Source organism: Epargyreus clarus, unplaced genomic scaffold (genome assembly GCF_041222505.1).
Source record: "Epargyreus clarus isolate Ecla_fem2 unplaced genomic scaffold, WU_Ecla_fem_2.2 ptg000003l, whole genome shotgun sequence".
NCBI lineage: Eukaryota > Metazoa > Arthropoda > Insecta > Lepidoptera > Hesperiidae > Epargyreus > Epargyreus clarus.
Window position 1 is genome coordinate 15,139,207 of NW_027332211.1, and position 21,351 is coordinate 15,160,557.

A 21,351-nucleotide genomic window follows, 5' to 3' on the forward strand; every position below is an offset into this window, starting at 1 on the left:
TGTTATTATTTTGCCATTAGTTTTTGTTTTCCTTATATCTTCTTTGTAGCCGACGATTACACTTCTATGAAATTTCAAAAGCAATCAAATAGTTATTTGTCATCTTTAATACACAAAAATGTATTTTTATTAAATGCAATGTCTTTTTTGCAATAAAAAGAATATATGATAAAAACCCATGTATTTTCTACGTAAAACTGCTAGTCCGCTCTGAACATAGAAATGGATCGCGTCGCCGAACAAATTGTATGACTACACCTCCTCGCAACCACTTCAGAGCGGACTAGCAGTTTGGCGCGGACTATAATTTAGTACTTATAATATTAGTCTTTATAAGAGGTTATGGTAGGAAATAAACACCAAATTAAATGACTTATTTAGTAACGAACTTACATTGATTAAAATGGCGCTTCTTGGAAGGAAGTAAACTTCAAGGAAGCAGCCACCTAGAGTTGAAACACCCACTTCAAACATCCAAATAGTACAATAACATACCATAATACGCCACAAAGCTATCCAAGTAAGGTATTTACACGAATATTTTATCTAAACGCCACACCTACATAATTACAATTTATCATCATACCATTAGTGCACCAGGAAAATTGTCTAAGGATAGTAGATTATGTCATAATGTTTACTATCTGACACGGAAGAGGTCTCGAGATGCATATGTCATGCGATGACTCTAGTGCAGTGTAAATAAATCTTGATGAGCTCTTGCGGTGAGTATTTTACACTGGCGTACTCTTTGTACGTACTCTCGAATTTTACACCCAAGAAACAGATATGATTTTTGCATAAGAAATTTATTAAAGCTAATGTTAATTGACCCGTGATGATGATGATCATCATCGTCATCATCAACCCATTATCGTCCCACTGCTGGGCACGGGTCTCCTCTCATAATGAGAAGGATTTGGCCATAGTCCACCGCGCTGGCGTATTGGTAGACTTCACATAACTTTGAGATTTTTTTTATATATCTCTCAGGTATGCAGGATTCCTCACGATGATTTCCTTCACCGTTTGAGCAAGTGATAATTAATTTCTTATACGCACATAATTTTGAAAAATCAGAGGTGCGTGATTTGAACCTCGGACCCCTCGATCGAAAGGCCGAGATTCTTAGCCACTAGGCTATCACCGTGACGATCATGCTACATGAACTTCTGTCTTAATAGCCATGTATGGCGCTGCTGTGTTCCATTTTGGAGGATTAAAGAAAGAAAACAGACAGAAGCGTTCTAATGTTTTCTCAATTAGCAGCAAAGCATCTGTGACCAACTGTAGATACGCGTGCAACTTGGTTAAAAAGGTTGATTAGTCGTGTTCGTGGGTGGCAGTAACTACTTACCATGAGGACTAGTAAATAGTCCTTTATTGCTTCAATTACATAATTTAAACAGTACCCTTCAATCCAGTCCACTACTACCTTTTCTTTTCTTAATGACGGGGAAACCTTCAAAAGGCACCCGACGACGTCGGAGCGACGCCGGGTTATGTGGGATTTATTACCGCACTAAACCCCCCTGGTGGCCGACATCAACGCTTGTTGGAGAGCTCCGGGATCTCCGACGGAACACAATCAGATTTCTCGCGAGATGCCCCGATCAGGCTTTGCCCTGGGGGAGCAGTTTTCGCTCCTCCCGCATCATCTGGTGTTCACGACGGTATGCGACCACACATACCGCCGTCCTTCCCGAAATCGTTTACTGGACGTTTCGAACTCCCACTCTTGCCGCCCGCAACCCCGGAAGCCCCCTTTTAGTCGCCTCTTACGACAGGCAGGCGTTACCGTAGCCCTATTCTAGTCCCGGAACTACAGGGACAAGTCCACTACCACCTGATGGTAGGTTGTCACTTGCGCCTGTCCAACCAATCCCATAAGGTACAAGTACTACCGACATCCAATCTAATGCGTTGACACACCTGAAGACGAGACCTCATATGTAACACTATAGTTGCCTCATATGTAAGTCAGCCGGCAACCACTGAAACGCAGAACTCTTTCACGCTAGAAGTGGGTGTGGCGGTACCTCACCGGTTATTAGTTTATTAGTATTCTTGAATAATATATTAGATAACGTAATTTAGATATACCAAATATTTCCTTGGTAACTGTTGTAAGTGTCCTTCCACAATTCTCGTATCACTTAAGGAAAAGTCTCTTTTTGTTGTATTCCTCGAAACTTGGTCCTGTTCTTCTAATTAAATAAAGGCTTTAAATTACCTAAAATTTATTTAATAGCCCATTACCGTTTATGGGTGGCAAATATACTAAATATATTTAGGCATAAATATTTTAATGATGTCATGAGAAAATTAACAAATGCCTACAGTGTTACTACAAGAAGGTCCGTGCCCTAATACAACATAATCTAACAAATTTGAAGACATAATGCGCCTTTTACTAGATATTACATGGAAATATAGTCCTTAGGTTCAGCAAGAATAGAGGCTACATGACAATGCGCCTAAAATAACAGTTATGAATTAGGACACTGTTCTACAATTTTAGGGAAGCGATAATATCGGGTTTTAACTTTTTAACCTGTGAATATTTAAAATTAAATAAAATACAATCCTAATTTACATTGTAAATGCGAATGTGAGTTTGTATTTTGTTTGAATGGGAGTTTATATATTACTGTCACGCCATTACTACATAACTGATTGCCATATAACATTGTACACACGTAGTCAGTTTCAGAAAACGACATAGGGTAGTTTATATCGCGAAAAAAAATATCTTTCCTGAGGGAAGATAAAAATCTTTGAACGCGACCGAAGCCGCTTGTAAGAGCTGGTATTAAATAATAACCGCCTTGGATACACATATTTGAAACCCTCTCAAATGGACAGGGCGGCGGTGCCTTCAGAGTCGAGCCACAAAGGATTTTACTACCAGCCAAAGTAACACACATTTAATACTTTTCGCCTTCACTTTTACGAAGCAAATTCCTCTATACGTCTAATAGGTTAAAAACCTACTATCCTTTGAATAATTTAATTCATAATCTCACATTTCGTTACTTTATGTTTTTCACAATTTCTGTATAAAAATGCTACATCTATGGCTCGACGATAATTTTTAATCTTACCCTAAAAAAACCTTTTATCTTCGCGGTGCGATCGAACAGCTACCTTAACGCATACGCGCATCTTCATACAAGAGTCAAAGTTCGCGGCGTAACCTTCGGGAGGGAATCCAATCAACTATCTAATAAACTGGCATGCGAAATAAATTGCGCTTCATAACGTGAATAATTCATTATCGTGCAGTATTATTATGTGCTGAATTATTGCAATAGCTCTATCATTTTTTTCCGCTAAACATGCATGCGGATTGGAACATGTTTGTTGTATCAACTAAAGCGATTAATTGTTGGAATTCTTACCTTTTTTGTGCAGATTATGCAAGATTTGTAGTTTGTTGCGTTTATGGTTGGGACGCTGTAGGTTTCAAGGGCTTTTATAAGCAGCACCATAGATTAGTAAAGATTACTCACTCCTAACAAGAAAATGTAACCAGTTTCGACAATTGAAATTGTCACTGTCATCTATTTTCGTGTTTGAAAAATATTTAAAAAAAGTATTTTTTAGATCATTTATGAATGAAACGATATTACTCCGCACTTTGATTTCGTGTCTTCACTGCGCATATCGGCATTATTACGCTTAAATTACTCCATGACAGCCATTAAATGACTGACAGAATTGTCAGCCGTTTAAGCCATTTATTGGCTTCCTTCAATTATAAGGCGGTGATATATCTATACTTATCTATGAGCAGCACGTGTGTGATGTGTTAAGACCTAGGGATAGGTGTTTGAAAACATTTTAGGATCTCTTTTACTACCGGCGATCAACAATTTATCTTCTTTTCGGAAACTACATGTCCATCATACGTGTGTAACCCCGGATATGTTTTCGAGTGTCAATGAGGACAGCTTAAAATAAAGTAATGCAGCAAGAACATAGTCGCTAAAAAGTTTCTTTTATACCGAACAAAAACCGCGAATCGCAGATACAAAGAGTAGTTGAGTTATATTCATATACATTAAGTTTATTAATCCTAAGATACTCATATGTTAGTTTAGTTATAAAATAAATTTTAAAATTATGTGTATTACTTAAGAAACTCAAGTCATAGCTTATATGACTACTTACCGAGTACGAAATGCACAATCCAAACGAACAATATTAACTTCAAATACAGTTGAATAAGTACTAATTACAGTTAAAATGTGCAGTTGTTTCCAACAGCGTGGAAACATATGAAAATATTTGAATACAAACTTACAAAGCTAGGCGCTGTCGCAAGGGTCACGCTCCCGCAAGCAACAATGGTTGCCACACGTGACATGTTGCTTTACACGTGATTTGTTGCTTATAGACTGAGAGCCTGCTTATTAAACAACTCAGAAATTGTACTGCTGAACTAAAATATAATTTTTTTTTTTTAAATCTATGTTATTATTGAAAGTAGAAATCTAGATTGCATTATTGTTATTAATTTATTGAAAGTACTAGGTGAGATTGCTAATAAGACCACTCTCCACCGTTACCAAGAATGGTCACCACGTCAATTATCATTTGCTTGTCTTAGACTAAGAGCCAAATCATTTGCGACTCCAGGAACTCTTCATAGTGCAAACCTAGATAAGGTCCATAAAATTAGAGGTCACGCTCCCACTAAGCAACAATGGTTGCCACACGTGACATGTTGCTTTACACGTGATTTGTTGCTTATAGACTGAGAGCCTGCTTATTAAACAACTCAGAATTTATTTTACTGAACACATAAATATTGTTATATTTAAGTTACATTATTTTTGAAAGAAGAACTCGTGGTTGTATTTATTATATTGTTGAGTCTAGGTGAGTTTGCTAAAATATGAGCTCGTGCTCCCGCTGTAAGCAACAATGGTTGCAACACGTGACATGTTGCTTTACACGTGATTTGTTGCTTTTAGAATGAGAGCCTGCTTATTAAACAACTCAGAAATTATTTTACTGAACACATATATGTGGGAGAATGCTTCATTTCATATATATAAATATTCCGTTTTTAAAATCACATGATATTAATTTCGAACTACCGCTCCGTATTAACAATTGGCTACCTGTATCATGGTATAAAAAAGGGGCGCGCAACTGTCAACAGATCAGAAGTTGTCCAATAGTGGGCACGGCACGGTGGTGCTCTGAACTGTTTGGTGTTTTGCTTGGGTGTTATTGTTACTATGGTGGCATTAACGCTTATTCATTTAATTATTTTAACTATATTTTATAAATATTGGTTAAATTAGTTGAATCGAAATACCATTGTAGATCTACCTACCGGCGCGCCCACATCAGAATCGGGATAGGATACGCCCTTTTATTACGTAATAGTTTTAAAGTAACGGTAACAGAAGATAATCAACCGCGTGTATAGGAAGTGTTCAACTGAAGAATTTATCGTGGCTGTATTCCTGACGACAGTTTGGGACGCGCAATGGAGGCGATATTGACAAGGCCTTCGACATTGGAGGAGCTGTGTGTGAAACACATGATGAAACCGGTTGCGTGAGTAACGTGTACGGTTTGTCTAAATATTGTAATAATTTTATGTGCATTATTTTAGCAAGCGTGTGAAAGCAACCGCAAGCTTGGGTACCGCAAGCTTGGGTATGAAAATTGAGGTGGAAGGTGGTTAGCATCGTCCATGTTAACCGTCTACGTAATTAAGACTCATTGGCGCCAAGACTCATTGGCGAACGATTGGCGCTCCGGTATGATAAAACCAATGGTTTTTATATTTTCGATTTTGCTATTTGAAAGTTGTTAAAGATTATAAGAATCACTAATATGAAAATATTTGGTTATGCGCGGAAATTTAACAATCACACTCGTAGGTACCGACATTTTTTTAGAAATGTTTTGGGTTTTTAAAATCTTCGAGTAATTTCAACTATGCTTTTCACAGTTTCGTTGCTTATATCAACTCTTTAGAGTCGATGCTTGCTTATGCTAAATAAGTAAATGAATAACGATCATATTGTTTTAAATTATTGAGCTGCAAAAAGTATTTTACGATTGTGAATACAAGTTCTGATATCTACCCTTTTGTATGTACCTATTCGTTGTAATGCATTTAACTTTCTTAATAACTCCCAGTCTTAAAATAAAACTAGTCACAATGAAGATTATTATTGAAGTAAAAGGTTTGATAAATCAGGTAGCATACTTTTTGCCATCGCAATTCCATGGCCCGTGAATTTCGTAAGTTTTATTTCTAGTTTCACCTGGAACACCGTGATAGTGAGATATGTATTGTGCTCATTGAAAGGTGTACTCTCAACCAGCGCTTGTCATTTTTAGTAGGATGTTATCTAATAATATTTACCTAGCGCTTGTTCCCAGAATCTGTAACTAAAATGAAAGCTGCTTATTGGGGGTTTTGTAACAACACTTGACTTGTGATGGCCGTACACGTGGACCAAAATTGAATGAAAATGTAACATTTAGATTCTGGTGGTGAGTCAGTAAGTTGTTTATCGGTAAGCGACTTTTTGCTCTTACAAATTTGTGTATTTAAAGTTATTGATAAAGGTACAATTGCGACACTATTGCAATTGCGAAGGATACATTAAGGTAAAGCTGAAGAAAAGGAGTTTGGTAACGTTCGCATCACCCCAAATGGTGTATTGGACTAGACAAAAAAAAAGGTGAATTAACGTAAGTTATAACTTATTAATAAACATTTAGTCTTCTGTGTTTTTCACATTGTTTTGTGACATAATGTGTAACTATTACTTGCTATTCACTTTAAAAATTGCAGAAGTAAAAATAATCGAAGCTTAGCTGACTGTAGAAAAAAAAAACAGTTACTATAATGGTGCAAAGCTGTAAGCATTTTGATCTGTCAAATGTGTTTAAAGGTTTAATTTAATAAAGACAATTCATCAGCCTCGCTCGGAGTCGATCAAGTATTTTTAATAATAACTTAAAGTTTGAACTTGTTTTACAGTACTTTAAATTGTTATTGGATCTTCTTTCTTATTTTGTGTCATAGTAAATAATACCTTTCGAGATGACGTACATCACGATCCTAGACTTACGTGTGAAATTATATTATGTTGGTACCTTTAGTGAATACTTTAACAGTGCTAAGTCAACTATACCATCATGTAATCTAGCTAACAATCTAAACGTTTTAATTATTCATTGACATAAGGAGTTTATTGTTATTTTATTTAGTTTTGTAACTGTGCAGATGACGACATTACGTCTAGATATACGGCTGTGGATATAACAAATTCAGAATATTCATGCACGCAATGTTTATATTAAACGAAACAATTCGGCGTGTTTTTCTCCTATTCATAATTTTGTCGTCGTTACACTCAAGCAGATAAAGGTTATAAAGGTGGTAGAAACTTTTAGGGTCCGGCAATACCAATACCATACAGCAGTGTTAGGCTCTGCTGTGTTGAAGATATTGATGGGCCTCAGTAGCCACTTACCATCAGGTGGACTGCATGCTTGTCTGCTACTTCTAAAATTTGGTTTAAAGTTTTCGTGTGTGAGCGAATATTATGTATAAATCAATCCGGGACGAAATAACGGTATTTGTAGGTATACTTATTATTCTTGCAAATGGTTAATTACAATAACTTTTGGAAGTTATTCACAATTTCTGGTGATAACAGATACTGTAACGTATGTGTTATATTAAATTGAAATAGGTAATTCTATTATTATCAGATATTGTATTGGAACTCGCGGTTCATACCAGAAAATATTCGTTATTATTTTGTGTTCATACTGTTTCGACCGCTGTTTGTTATTCTACGAATTAAAATGTATATCTTTGCAGATTTATAAGTCAAAGTCAGGTTCGGACGAGCAATTATATACCTACTGCAAGTTCTGATAAAATTCGAAAAATCGAATACTGCAAAAAGAAAAAGAGACAAGAGTACATACACTACTGTCAAATTGGACTCTGCAATGTGTGATCATTATTGTGTGGTAAAGACTTTGTTTGCAGCAATGCCTATCGCACAAACGAAGGTAATTGTAATAATCAAGGTAAAAGTAAAATGATATAAGGTAAATAATATAATGAAGGTAGGATGACTCCAATAACTTTTTACGTTTAATGACCTGGTTATCGTTGTAATGTAACTGTGGACTTCAGAGTGTTATTTCGTTGGCATTTGACGTCATCACATGAACGGTACGAACTATAGCTCATGTTGTGGTAAGGCAATAGTATTTTAATTATTTTATTAAGAATAACTACCACGGAGTACTTGCTGCTCTGATATTTTCTTTACTGTATGTAAAGTTGACATTAAAACTGTTTTGAACGTGACAATTCACTTTATTATTATTTTCACACATTTGTGTTTTAGACATCAGGTTTTTCGGTTTGAAATTAACTTTTATTTTTTTATTTTTATGCTTGTTACAGCCTATTTGTTTACAGTTCTAAATAAGAAAAGCACTCGTGCATGGTTTCGAGCAGGTCTCGAATAGTTTCGTATAAAATTCTGTCATAGTCAAATGAGATTAATGATTTTCAAGAAATCCTGTCTGAGATAGTCAGGCACATTTACAACAAATTGTGAGTACGGCGTTTCATCATAAGATACCTTAGCTTAGTGGTTGAAACTCTGCCTCTCGATCGAGGGGTACGAGATTCAAATCACAGGCACGCACCTCTGACTTTAAAAAAAAAAAGAAGTTATGTACGTATTGGACATTAATTATCACCTGCTTATAGCGGTAAAGGAAGACATCGTGAAGAACTACACATCGGGGTTCTTACAGGAAATATATTCTCAAGGGTATCTGGAGTCTACCCAGTGTACGTTTGGACGACGCAGAAGACTATGCCATAGATTTAAGCGAGCCAAACGAAAAGATCTGTAGATTTTACTCTCAAACCATGAACGAAACGCGGAGCTCTCTCGTTATATCGTATATAATTATTGACTATACATATAATGTAATGTGTTTTCAGACTACGAGAACATGTGCTATGGAAAGGAAACTATTTGAACATGTCAGATGACTGTGAACCCTGTGAAGCAATGACAGTATCGACAGTCAAAAATCTGGTAAAAACTTTGTGTTTCTCTTGAGTACCTGCGAACTTTGGAACGGTATGTGGATTGTAAGTTCTGTGTTATCGGGATTGTCTTGCATATCGATGATTGTCTGGCCAACAGTCATGTTTATGTTTGATAATAACCCGAGTGCCATGTGATTTGGCAATTCTTTTCAGGAAATAATCAATTATGTACGTACGTTATGTGACTTAGCGAATTTATGATGTCATGTGACTTGACATCAGCCATGTGATTTGGCAATTCTTTTCAGATAATAATCAATTACGTACGTAAGCTATGTGACTTAGCGAATTTATGATGTCATGTGACTTGACATTAGCCATGTGATTTGGCAATTCTTTTCAGGAAATAATCAATTATGTACGTACGCTATGTGACTTAGCGAATTTATGATGTCATGTGATTTGACATCAGCCATGTGATTTGGCAATTCTTTTCAGATAATAATCAATTACGTACGTAAGCTATGTGACTTAGCGAATTTATGATGTCATGTGACTTGACATTAGCCATGTGATTTGGCAATTCTTTTCAGGAAATAATCAATTATGTACGTACGCTATGTGACTTAGCGAATTTATGATGTCATGTGACTTGACATCAGCCATGTGATTTGGCAATTCTTTTCAGATAATAATCAATTACGTACGTAAGCTATGTGACTTAGCGAATTTATGATGTCATGTGACTTGACATTAGCCATGTAATTTGGCAATTCTTTTCAGGAAATAATCAATTATGTACGTACGCTATGTGACTTAGCGAATTTATGATGTCATGTGACTTGACATCAGCCATGTGATTTGGCAAATCTTTTCAGATAATAATCAATTATGTACGTAAGCTATGTGACTTAGCGAATTTATGATGTCATGTGACTTGACATCAGCCATGTGATTTGGCAGTTCTTTTCATATGACACGACCATTTATTTACACTATTAGACACCGGTTATGGGGTTAACCAATTAAAGTTACGTGTTTTGTGTACCATGAGATTTGGCTTCTGTGGTTAAAATTGAGACTATATTATCCGCGAATCTAAAGTAGTTTATCCACTTCTTTAATATTATTGAATTTGATTTTTTTTAACTTTTGTTCGCGAGCCGTAACGGCTGCTCGTCAGAATGGCCGTGTGGGAGAATGCTTCATTTCATATATATAAATATTCCGTTTTTAAAATCACATGATATTAATTTCGAACTACCGCTCCGTATTAACAATTGGCTACCTGTATCATGGTATAAAAAAGGGGCGCGCAACTGTCAACAGATCAGAAGTTGTCCAATAGTGGGCACGGCACGGTGGTGCTCTGAACTGTTTGGTGTTTTGCTTGGGTGTTATTGTTACTATGGTGGCATTAACGCTTATTCATTTAATTATTTTAACTATATTTTATAAATATTGGTTAAATTAGTTGAATCGAAATACCATTGTAGATCTACCTACCGGCGCGCCCACATATAAATATTGTTCTTTTTAAATTATCTTATTTTTGAAAGAATAAATCAAGATTGTATTTATGTTATTGTTGAGTCTAGGTGAGTTTGCTAAAATATGAGGTCGTGCTCCCGCTGTAAGCAACAATGGTTGCAACACGTGACATGTTGCTTATACACGTGATTTGTTGCTTATAGACTGAGAGACTACTTATTAACCAACTCAGATATTTATGTTATTGTTGGCAGAATTAATTCCGCGAAAGAAATAAGACCTTCATTCACTGACCTTTAGGGAGGGTTAGAGAATAACTGATTTAAAAGTAGGCCATATACGAAATAAATTTAATAACTTCTACTCTAGGCCACAGCCCACCGCGCTGGCTGCGTGTGGATTGGTAGACTTTAAACACCTTTCAGACTTTATTTTCATATAGCACCATACTCATATATTTTTCACACACGTCTCCCGGACCAATAGGACGGAAATGCATAAATAATAAACGGTCCAAAAGGTTACACATGTCACTTCGCTATGTTTTATAGTACAGAACACCTGTTGGGAGCGGAACTTGTTTGCTGAAGCACTAGATACGGCTTACATTGTACGTATTACGTGGTTGGTTCATTTAACTCCTAGAGTTATGGGTAAGATTTAGTTTCAGTTATGTTTGAAGGAATTAATAAATGTTAATAATAATATTTAAATACGCGACGTACAGCCCTAAACCACCATTTCTCATCATATTATCTAATATTCTTTGTGAGCTGTCAACTGTCAACTGTCAACCATCTGCCTCCGCAGAATTTTTGAGTTTTTCGGCCACATTGCCAGGAGAAGAGGCGAGAGCCTGGAAAAGCTTCTGCTAACCGGAAAAGTTGAAGGCAAGAGACCCAGGGGGCGCAGTCCGATGCGTTGGTCTGACCAAATCCGCACAAATCTCGACAGCACGGTATACAATGCTCTACATATAGCCGAAAATAGAGGCAGATGGCGCGAGATCATAAAGTGAAAGATGACTAATAGAGACCACGACCCTCAGCATTGAGGAGAACGATGCAAGGAGGAGGAATATTCTTTGTGAGCATCACAAAGAATATCAAAATTCGACCCAAAATAAAAATCTAAATTTATTTGATATTTGCTTAGTTGGGCCGAATCCTGGACTCTCTGTGGAGATTGCGGTATGCATGTAATTCATAAAAATCAGACAAGTGTTCCGAGCTCCTCTGAAGGCTTCGAAACTGAACGAAAGAAGTGATTTATTTAATAAATGCTGTGGGACGGAACCCTTAGTACGAGTCTGACTCACGCTTCGCTGTTATTCTTTTATCCCTTTTATTATAGTCATTTTAAACAATGTACTTTTCATGTTTGTATTGGATAAACATATCCCATTGGCTAAATGGCAATCGAGAGTGAGTATACACTTATCTGTCTATATATAACCTACCTTCTTAATATTTTTGTATATTTACAAGTTACATAAAAAATCAGTTACATTTCGCTTTGTTGTTACTAGATGTTATTTCTAGATGTACAGCGCCGCTATCCAATTAAAAAGTGATTATTCATTCAGAAATAGACTAATTGCAACGCTTCACTTTCGAAACTGCTAACAAACTTCTATAAATTGAGTTCGCGTTAGCTCGTGAAATGATAGCTCGTTAGTTTTTTTGTTGGATAACCTTTGGTTATCTATTTTGGCTGTGTTATGTGTATTAGGTTGTTTACACACGGCCCCGAGGCGGTAGTGAGACAGTAGCGACGTTAGTATCCTAAGTCTGAGGCAAAGGTTTCATAAATGTGCAAATGAAAAGCAAACGCTTTAAACAAAAAGGCGACAGCATTTGCGGATGATATATATTTTTGGACAATATTAGTTTGCTTTGCCTATCTTCAATTTTCTTCTACTTGCGACCGATCCTATTTTTTAAAGTAGCGCGTAAAGAAGTAAAATTTTCAACAACGATAAGCAATGAACTTGTTCTTTCTGCTGTAAAGGTCCGGCATTTGAAACCCAGGTCACCCTTTAATGTTTGAAATTATACGCGTATCAATTATTTACGAGTATTTATCGTTATCATATCATGCTTAAGATTTGAAAGAAAGAAAGAAAGAAACCATTTATTTTACATACTATACAAGTTACAACATACAAAAGAAAATAATAATATAATGGAAGGGATACAATAAAAAAATTAAAAAAAAAAACACGTGACGTAAACGATACAGTATAGTAGCAAAAATGGTCGCACTCAGTCTTTGCCAATGCCTGTGAGAATAACAGACTCCGGCGACTGGATTTCTTCAAGACATTTTAAAAGGTATGCCAATTCTGTCAATGCTCTTGCCCAAGGTGATGGAATAGGCCTCTACTGAAAGAGACTATTTTTTCAAGGAAAACCTAACCCAACTGTAGAACAGTAATATATGAATCAGATCCTTCATTTCATTAAGCAAGCAATCAAATTGTGCATAAAAATATATTACTTAGGTATCTAGAAAAATACAATAATTAGTCATCGACTCTATTTACAATTAAAAACAAGTTGTTTTTTTAATTCCGATAGTTGACATAATACAATCGACACCGTACCATTCATATTCATATGTCACTTCACATTAGCTTGGAACAAAAAATAATTAGACACGTCAGTAAACAGCTCGGTTTAATGTTATCATTACGTTAATCAGTGAAACATGACTGTTTATGACTAAAAGCAACCCGCTTTAGGCTAGTTTTTTATGTGGTAGTAAATGGTGGTCCGGTATTGCAGGCCTTGGTAATGGTCACTACAGACCATGGATCCTTATAGCCAAATCAAAATAGACGGAAAAAAATCACACATTGCGTTAGAATTCAATAAACAGAAATAGTGTTCCTGATTAGAGTAGATACAACCGAGATCAGAGGTAGCAATACATCCGTCAAATAGGACTCTAATTTTTGCAATTAGGACATAATTGACATTATATTCAAAGCTACAATAATCACTTGCCATTGTGCTAATTAAAACGTAGTAGAGCAAGTATGGTAAGACCGTGGAGGTATCATCGCTACACCTATTCCTAGTGGGAAGCACTACTTACGTTTGGTAGAAGGTTGTGAATGCCGATTGTTCTATATATAGTTGGTCACAGATGTCTATGTTCGACAGTAACCGCTTTTCACTAGTTGGAATGAAAACTATCCAATCTTATACAAAAAATGCTCGTTTTTAACTGTGATGCCAAATTTCGACCTCAGGATATCTCACCATCATAAGCCATGGCCATGAGCCCATCACCAGGAAGAAGGAAGCCGTTGCTAATCAAATTCACGGCGCGCACTCACTGTCAGTAATTTTCGGCGGCGACGTGTTGATAGGCCTTCCTTGTAAAGGCCGGGGTACACTGCACAACAAATGTATTCACTACAATTTTTCAAATTTGTCCCACGGGAATTCTTCTCGGGGTGAGATGGATTAAACCATAGTCCACGCAAATTCTTCACACAACCTTGAGAACGTTTTTGAAGAATTCTCAGGTTTCCTTTACCGTTTAGCAAGTGCAAGTAAACAAACTCAGCATAAAATCTAAATAGGTAATAACAATATATACAATAGTTACAGCGCATTTCTCAATTTTTTTTTAGTATTATCAATTTTGCTTACATCTTTACAAGTAAAAACAAAACGTCAAATATATGAAAATGTAAACGTTAAACTTCTGAACTTGATACCACTGAGTAGTCATCTCTTTATACAGTTCAGTATTTATTTTATTCGATTCATCTATAACTAACACGAAGTTAAATGGTTATAAATAAAATAAAAATCGTAGAATAGTAAAAACATTAAAAATATGGCCCCCGGTGTGTCTCAGAAGAAAATCGTTCGTCAATCGCTGTTTGAGTTGCGCGCGCAGCCGCCGTCCGCGCAGACCGTTTGAATGACAAATTTCATTGGGCCTTGAGGCCTCACATATTTTCCTAGTGCCTGATTCGAATACGAGAAAATGTCTTTTTTGTCGATACGCCCGTACGCATTGTTTTAATGAGAGTTATAAATTTCGTACAAAAACAGAACAAGGTCGGAGGATGTAAGCAGCTATTATTTCTAGTGAGGAATTTTAATTTGCCCTGAATGTTTTTAATAAGGCTTTTATGGAGATATTTAGGAATAAAATGGAATGGAAGATTTTAAATTACTTAACCTTAAGTAAATCAAAAGGAAAACAGTAAAATATGTTTTTGCCTATTTCTTCTATGTTATGTTAAAATTATGAGTTACTCGTAATTTTAAATTCAAAGTAATTAATTTCAAGTGCTTATTTATGTAACGTTGAGCTGTATGTACTATATTAGATTTTTTTAACATTGCCTAAATTTGAACTTCTCTAATTGTAATTAAAACATGTCCATTGACAGCAGTAAGTGAACATTTAGGCTCTTTACTCATTTGCGAACCGTTGGGAAGAAAATATCATCATGAAGCCGTTACTAGGTACGGGCCCTTACATTCGTAGACCTCATACACATTAGAAAAATCTCCTTTTCCTATCGATGTTATCCTAAAAGATAGGGCCATATATTTCTAATACGCTCACAATTTCGAAATATCAAAGATGATTGGAATTCGAAGTTGACACCCCTACAGAAGCCGAATTTAATACCACTAGTCAATGAGTTCAAGATGTTTGTAAATGGCAAATAATACATTTTATTTATCGGTTGCATGTAGCGTTCATAACAGATTGTAATCTTAACGGCGTTATGGAGATAACTGCCATATTTAACCACCTGGCTTAATAGAGAGCAAGCGTAGGTTTCAATTGCTACTTAAAATAGTGGCTATTGTAGACAGACATTAGTAAATTATCTATATCTGCAGGTGAGGACAGCTGAGAGTACCGCATTCGATTCCCGGCGCGGACAGGTGGCGTCTCTATTCAAGGGCCTAAGATATTTTCGTACCTAGGCGTAAGGTGCTAAGCTATACAGCAATAATTTTCTAGTAAGCGCATACAATCGTATTCGGAGGCGGAGACGTGTATGTAAAATTGTTTACATGTGTACCCTTGCGACAACAAGTTCTGTTTAAACTCAAAATGCCCTCACACAACTTTGTCCCTTACGGCTCATACAATTATGGTGATATTAGCGTGCAATGAAATCAAGTGGAATTCCCTTGGTAGGGTATACACTAACTAAGCAACCAATTAAGCGAATACAAGCAATATCGATTAATCATCTCGTTGCCTACGTAATTCTCAACAAAGCGATTGTCCTAACCATTATGATAGGGTGGCCATCAATAATAGTGTGAAGGAAACTGACGAACCCGTTCAGTTATCTGACAATCTGAATAGAAAGTGCATGGTGTAACTTGATGAATAATAGAGATGTAAGGAACGTAACCTTTTGCGTTTCCCGGTTACTATTATGTGCCTATCAAACTTTTTTTGTTTTTTAGGTACCTATTACTTTATTATATCGTCGCGGATTGGATATATTTTAATTAGATTGGTCTTAAAACTTATGAGTACTATGAAATATTAGATCTGATATGGTCCTCGTGAGCGTTGAAAACGTAAGAACGAAATATAAAACTCATATTTAGGGTTTGTCCCTAATTGCATGGGATTGTCATTTCTCTTAATTACCGATATCCATCGGCGACAGAAGCCAGTTACCATCAAGTGCATTATATGCTCGTTGCTTTCTACTATAAATTTAAAAAACTCAATATAACTAAACCTGGTTATAGTTTCATCGCACCCAATAAAAACTAAACATAGCCCTTTTATGATGGTCGCCCTAAGAAGGACAGGTCTGCACTGTGTTCGCACATTGTTTTTGCGGCAACAATCATCAATTACTGCGTTCAGGTGGGCACAGATGTTCGGGCTCGCCCACCGGTGCCGAGATCCGGCCCTGGCGCGCTTTGACTGTGAAAATGTATGAGTTTTCTTGTGTTCTTCTAACTCGTTCCCGACTAGAGCAAGGTGAAGAGAATACGTGGTTTGACTACGAAAACACCACCGCCACACCTATTTCAGCCTAATGCAACGTCTAGTATTGCTATGTTCTCGTTTGTGAAGTATTACCCTTAATACTTTTACCTTTAATAATTTTGTTGTTTATCCTAACATTTTTAACTAAGTTTTGACATGTGTAACACCTGTGAAGGTAGCATTTAATTGAACTTTATGTATCGTTATTGACCTATTGTACTAAATGCTTTACCCAATAAAATAAATAAATAAATTGTGATCAGGGCTTTCCTTAATGTTGTAATGTCTCTACATTTATACAAGAAATTCTTAGTTCTTATAGGTACATACATAACTGTAGTCAAGCTCAGATTAACTTCAAACCTATTTAGAGTTGATTAGACATGTTTATAAGCGGTAGTAGCCTCATAAGGCTGCATGTACCTTTGGTTTTGATTTTTATGCAAAATGTTAGAGCTGATTTCTTGTGTTCTGAACAATCCTATGTAACGCGATAACAGTAGGTGCTGGTTTTAAATGCATCATGAAAAACTATCCCATGTGTTGTGTGTAGTAAAGTATTGGTGTATTGTACCTACATACAAAGGTGAGCGTACCAACACCTATTAATTACTGCCTGTACTATAAAACTATTGAATACTTTGATTGAATTGAACGTCCCCTCCGGTTTTACTGGCCCTTAAAACCTATATTCAGAATATTTCATGATGTTTTGCGTTGAATATAAATTATAAGAGCATCTTAAAGAAACCTTAATTACAGCTTAAAATGTTAACTAACTGCCTAAAATCATATCAAAATCGGATCAGCCGTTTCGGAGATTGCTCGGAAAAACAGACAGCGAGACAAAAATATTTTTTTGTTATAAATACCGTATATAATATCATAATATGCATTTACTAAAAAACTGTTATTTGGACACACAGACACTTTTTACTTATTGTATACACTTATTGTTACAATTTTATTAATTTGTATAGATACAATAAATGTTATATTGCTTCTCCCATTAAACGAACATATTATTAAACGTGATCGTATAATATTTTAAGCTTGTAAGTACTAGGGGTCGCAATACCGGACCATCTAAGCAAAACCGGTATTTTCGGTACTGACCCCAGACAAATGCCGGTATTCCGGTTTTTTCGATATTTTCGAGATTAAGATAAAGTTACTAATTTTTATTAAGCATTTTACTATGTAATGTTAATTTAGTGGAATTCCGAAGGAAAATAGGTCCTATTACTTAATACCAAGTTAATTACAGAAGTTTATGATTTATTAACGACGTTATGAGTTCCGAATTCATCAATAAATGAATTATATAAAAATATATGTGGAAAGCTGGAATAAAATATCTCTGTAGTCGTGCACTCTTGACAGAGTTGTCGTGGCATGATGATGACAACTGGTCAGTCATCCACAGCTGCCTTGAACAGACGCTATTGCGATCCTTCGCTACCGCCTTCTATGCTGGCCTTGCGGCAACACTCGACGAGGGAACACTGTGTGCTAGATTTTATAAGGTCTGTTCAGCAAGTAGGCGATCTGCCGCGTGACCTCTTTCTATCTACCTTTCACGGAACTACAACCGTACTACTGAGTTCTCGTCCCTAAATATGCGGCCGAAATATTTTAGTATTCTAATCCAGATAATCGTAGATCCAGAGAATAGTATTTCTAGGGCATACATTTTACGGCGATCTTGCATCCGAATCGTCTACGTCTCTGCAGCGTAGAGAAGGATAGGAAAAACTAGACTTTTCATAAGTCTTATATGTAACCTAACGATAAGGCAGACGGGCTACCTGATGGAAAGCAGTCACCGTCGCCTATGGACATTTGCAACACCAGAGGAGTCGCCAATGCATCGCCGGTTTTGAAGGAGAGCTCTTTTTACACCCCTCTTGAAGAGCCCCATGTCATAGTCCTGAGGGAATACCTCAGGAGAAAGTTCATTCCACATTTTGCACGTACGCGGCAAAAATGAATGATCAAACCGAACCGTGGAGGACCGCCACGGGTCCAGTTGATGTGGATGTGACTTGTGTCTTCATGGGGTTGAACTCAACAAGGGTAAGACGACCCCATTCCAAGACCTGCTCCAGAGAGTTCTCGATTTCAGACACAAGTCGGATTCTGCTTTCTTCCACGAATGTCCGGGAGGTGTCCGCACGGCCTGTGTACATACCATCTCCCGTGCTATGATCTGCATAGCAATGAATGCCACCGGTTAATAGCAGCAAATCATTGATATGCAGAATAAAAAGCGTGGGAGATAATACAGACCCTTGGGGCACGCCAGCGTTGATGAGCTCCGTGTCTGAGCAGCACCCGTCAACTACGACCTTAATATGTCGCTCAGACAGAAAGCTGGCTGTCTATGTGCACAACCTCTCGGGAAGACCTTAAGATGGTAACTTCGCGAGAAGGACCCTATGCCAGAGCCGGTCAAAGGCCTTAGCGATGTCCAGGCTTACGGCCAATGCCTTCCCGTTGCTCTCAACAGCTTGTTCCCAAAGGTGAATGAGGTACACAAGAAGATCACCAGCTGATCGGCCCTTGCGACAACCATATTGGTCTGTCTTGGTGTTTTTTGATATGTTGCGGTTCCTCCAAATCTTATCAAGCCTATCGACAGCAGATCTTGTTAAAGCGAAGATCGTGTTGGCGGGTTGTTTCTTGACGCCTATTGTCATAATTGTCATTGTTATAAAATATTTTGAAAATATATCATAAAAATCCCACATAACCCGGCGTCGCTCCCACGTCGTCGGGTACCTTTTGAAGGTTTCCCCCTCGAGAAAAAAAAAAAAAATGGTTGTGTCGATTGTAACGCTTGTTTAATATGGACTTTTGCATTGTGCCAGAGTCCATTGGAGTCAATTTATATGACTATAACTTTATTTTGTTTTATTTTACTAAAAACCGAAAATACCGAATATCCCGGTTTTTGTGAAATTAAAACCGGTATTAATAAGACCTAAATTTGGCCCGGTATCCCGGTATTTTCGAAATCTCGAATACCGGATTGCGACCCCTAGTAAGTACTGTATATAATTATACCGTATCAATAATATTATGAATCGAACAAGTCGATAACAAACTATGCAATAAAATTTTCGCAAATACCAAAGGCCTTTGTAGGTTACTCGTATTACTTCTATTATTGAAGGTGGTAGAACCCTTTGTGGTTCGACTCCGGCGGCACCACCGCCACACCTATTTCTACCTAATAACAGCAGTGTTAGGCGCTGCTGTGTTCCGGTTTGAAGGGTGTGGTAAGGGAGATAGACTTTTCCGAGGCGTTCCAGCTTAGTCCTCAGGGGTAGCGGCGCATCTGTGGCCGACCTCAGGTAGGAATATCTAATCCTATCTGGGGTTGATTACAGATGTTCATGGGCGGCAGTAGCCACTTACCATCAGGTGGACTGCATGCTCGTCTGCTACTCTCATATTATAAAAAAAAAAAAAAAAAAATTACTTATGATAATTAAGCAGTGATATCCCAGTAGAATTAATTTAGTTTATAATTAAAACCACATAAAAATAATTATCCTTTGTTTAAACAGTAAAACAGCCGTTTGTTTTTATACTACAGAGGCCTTATTCTCCAAGTAAGTGACGCAGTCGTCCATGGACATCCATATACAACCTCAGATGCGATTAGAGGCTTTTTCTTTTTTTTTTTTTTCTTCCTTCCCCTTCATGGGTTCCTCTCAGCCGCGGGGGCCGCGGAGAGGATATGCCGAACTCCTACCGGCTACACCACGGTGTTCCTCTGTACGCCCTTTGTCGGGACTGCGGGAACGCTATGCATTCGTCCGCGGTCCTGACGGCGTCTGCCCACCACAGGGCCCGTCTCTGTGTGGGATGGAGCTAGAGCTACTCCATCCCCTCGTCTTTGAGGAGCGCGCGGGAACACCGCGCGCGCCACCTCGGGGCTAATTATGTATTTGACGTACGACACCCCCGTGTCCTACGCCAATGCCTCCGTTATAGGGGTAGGAGATGGGCGTGGGGAGCCCTCCTCCTACACCCGGTTTTCCGGCTGCGGATAGGGAGGTCTGAGGATTTCTCTCTCTCCCTCTCCGCAGCCTCCTTCTGCGAGATGACTTCTTCGCAGAAGGATTTTACTCCTTTCCAAGACCTGTCGCTCCCGACCATAGCTTTTACCACGGCAGGGAGCGAGAGGTCTGGCCCCACTGCAGCGACGAGTACACGGCGCTGGCTGTCCCATGCAGGACACTCCTCCAGTGTATGCAGCGCCGTGTCCTCGTCGCAGCTACAATGGTGGCACTGGGTGGTTGGCTCCCTTCCGGCTATGCGGCACAGGTACTTTCCGAAACACCCATGTCCCGAGAGCACCTGTGCCATCCGGAAGGTCAGCGATCCATGCCGCCTGTCCATCCAGGCGCGATTAGAGGCCTATCTCAGGTTGGCTACGTTACAAGCTACCCCTGAGGACTAAGTTGAAATGCCTCTACCTTTCGACACCCTTATACCAAAAAATATCAGCGCTTAACACTGCTGTCATAAGACAGAAAAAGATGTAGCGGTGGTACCAACTACCAACGGACTCTAACAATAAAAGGTGACATGGTTTTCTTCAAAAAAGATGTAAAAAGAGCTCTCCTGCAAATCCGGTGACGCATTGGCGAATCCTATGGTGTTGCGAATATCCATAGGCAACATTGACTACTTTCCATCAGGTAGCATGTCTGCTTTATCGCTCAATTATAAAATAAAAATGTTACATTTGAATAAAATAAAATAGTAAACTATAA

At 37.7% G+C, this 21,351-nt stretch overlaps 1 protein-coding gene across 1 annotated transcript; it reads right to left on the reverse strand.

The window, feature by feature from the left end:
• Positions 1-20,560: 20,560 nt before the first annotated feature.
• Positions 20,561-20,974, reverse strand: LOC140748388 (uncharacterized). Its single transcript, XM_073081253.1, has one exon. The coding sequence runs from the start codon at positions 20,972-20,974 to the stop codon at positions 20,561-20,563; it is 414 nt and encodes a 137-aa protein (XP_072937354.1).
• Positions 20,975-21,351: the final 377 nt, after the last annotated feature.

Bases quoted from the DNA above. Each gene is read 5' to 3' on its own strand.
- LOC140748388 (XM_073081253.1), bottom strand. From the start codon at position 20,974: ATGGACAGGCGGCATGGATCGCTGACCTTCCGGATGGCACAGGTGCTC.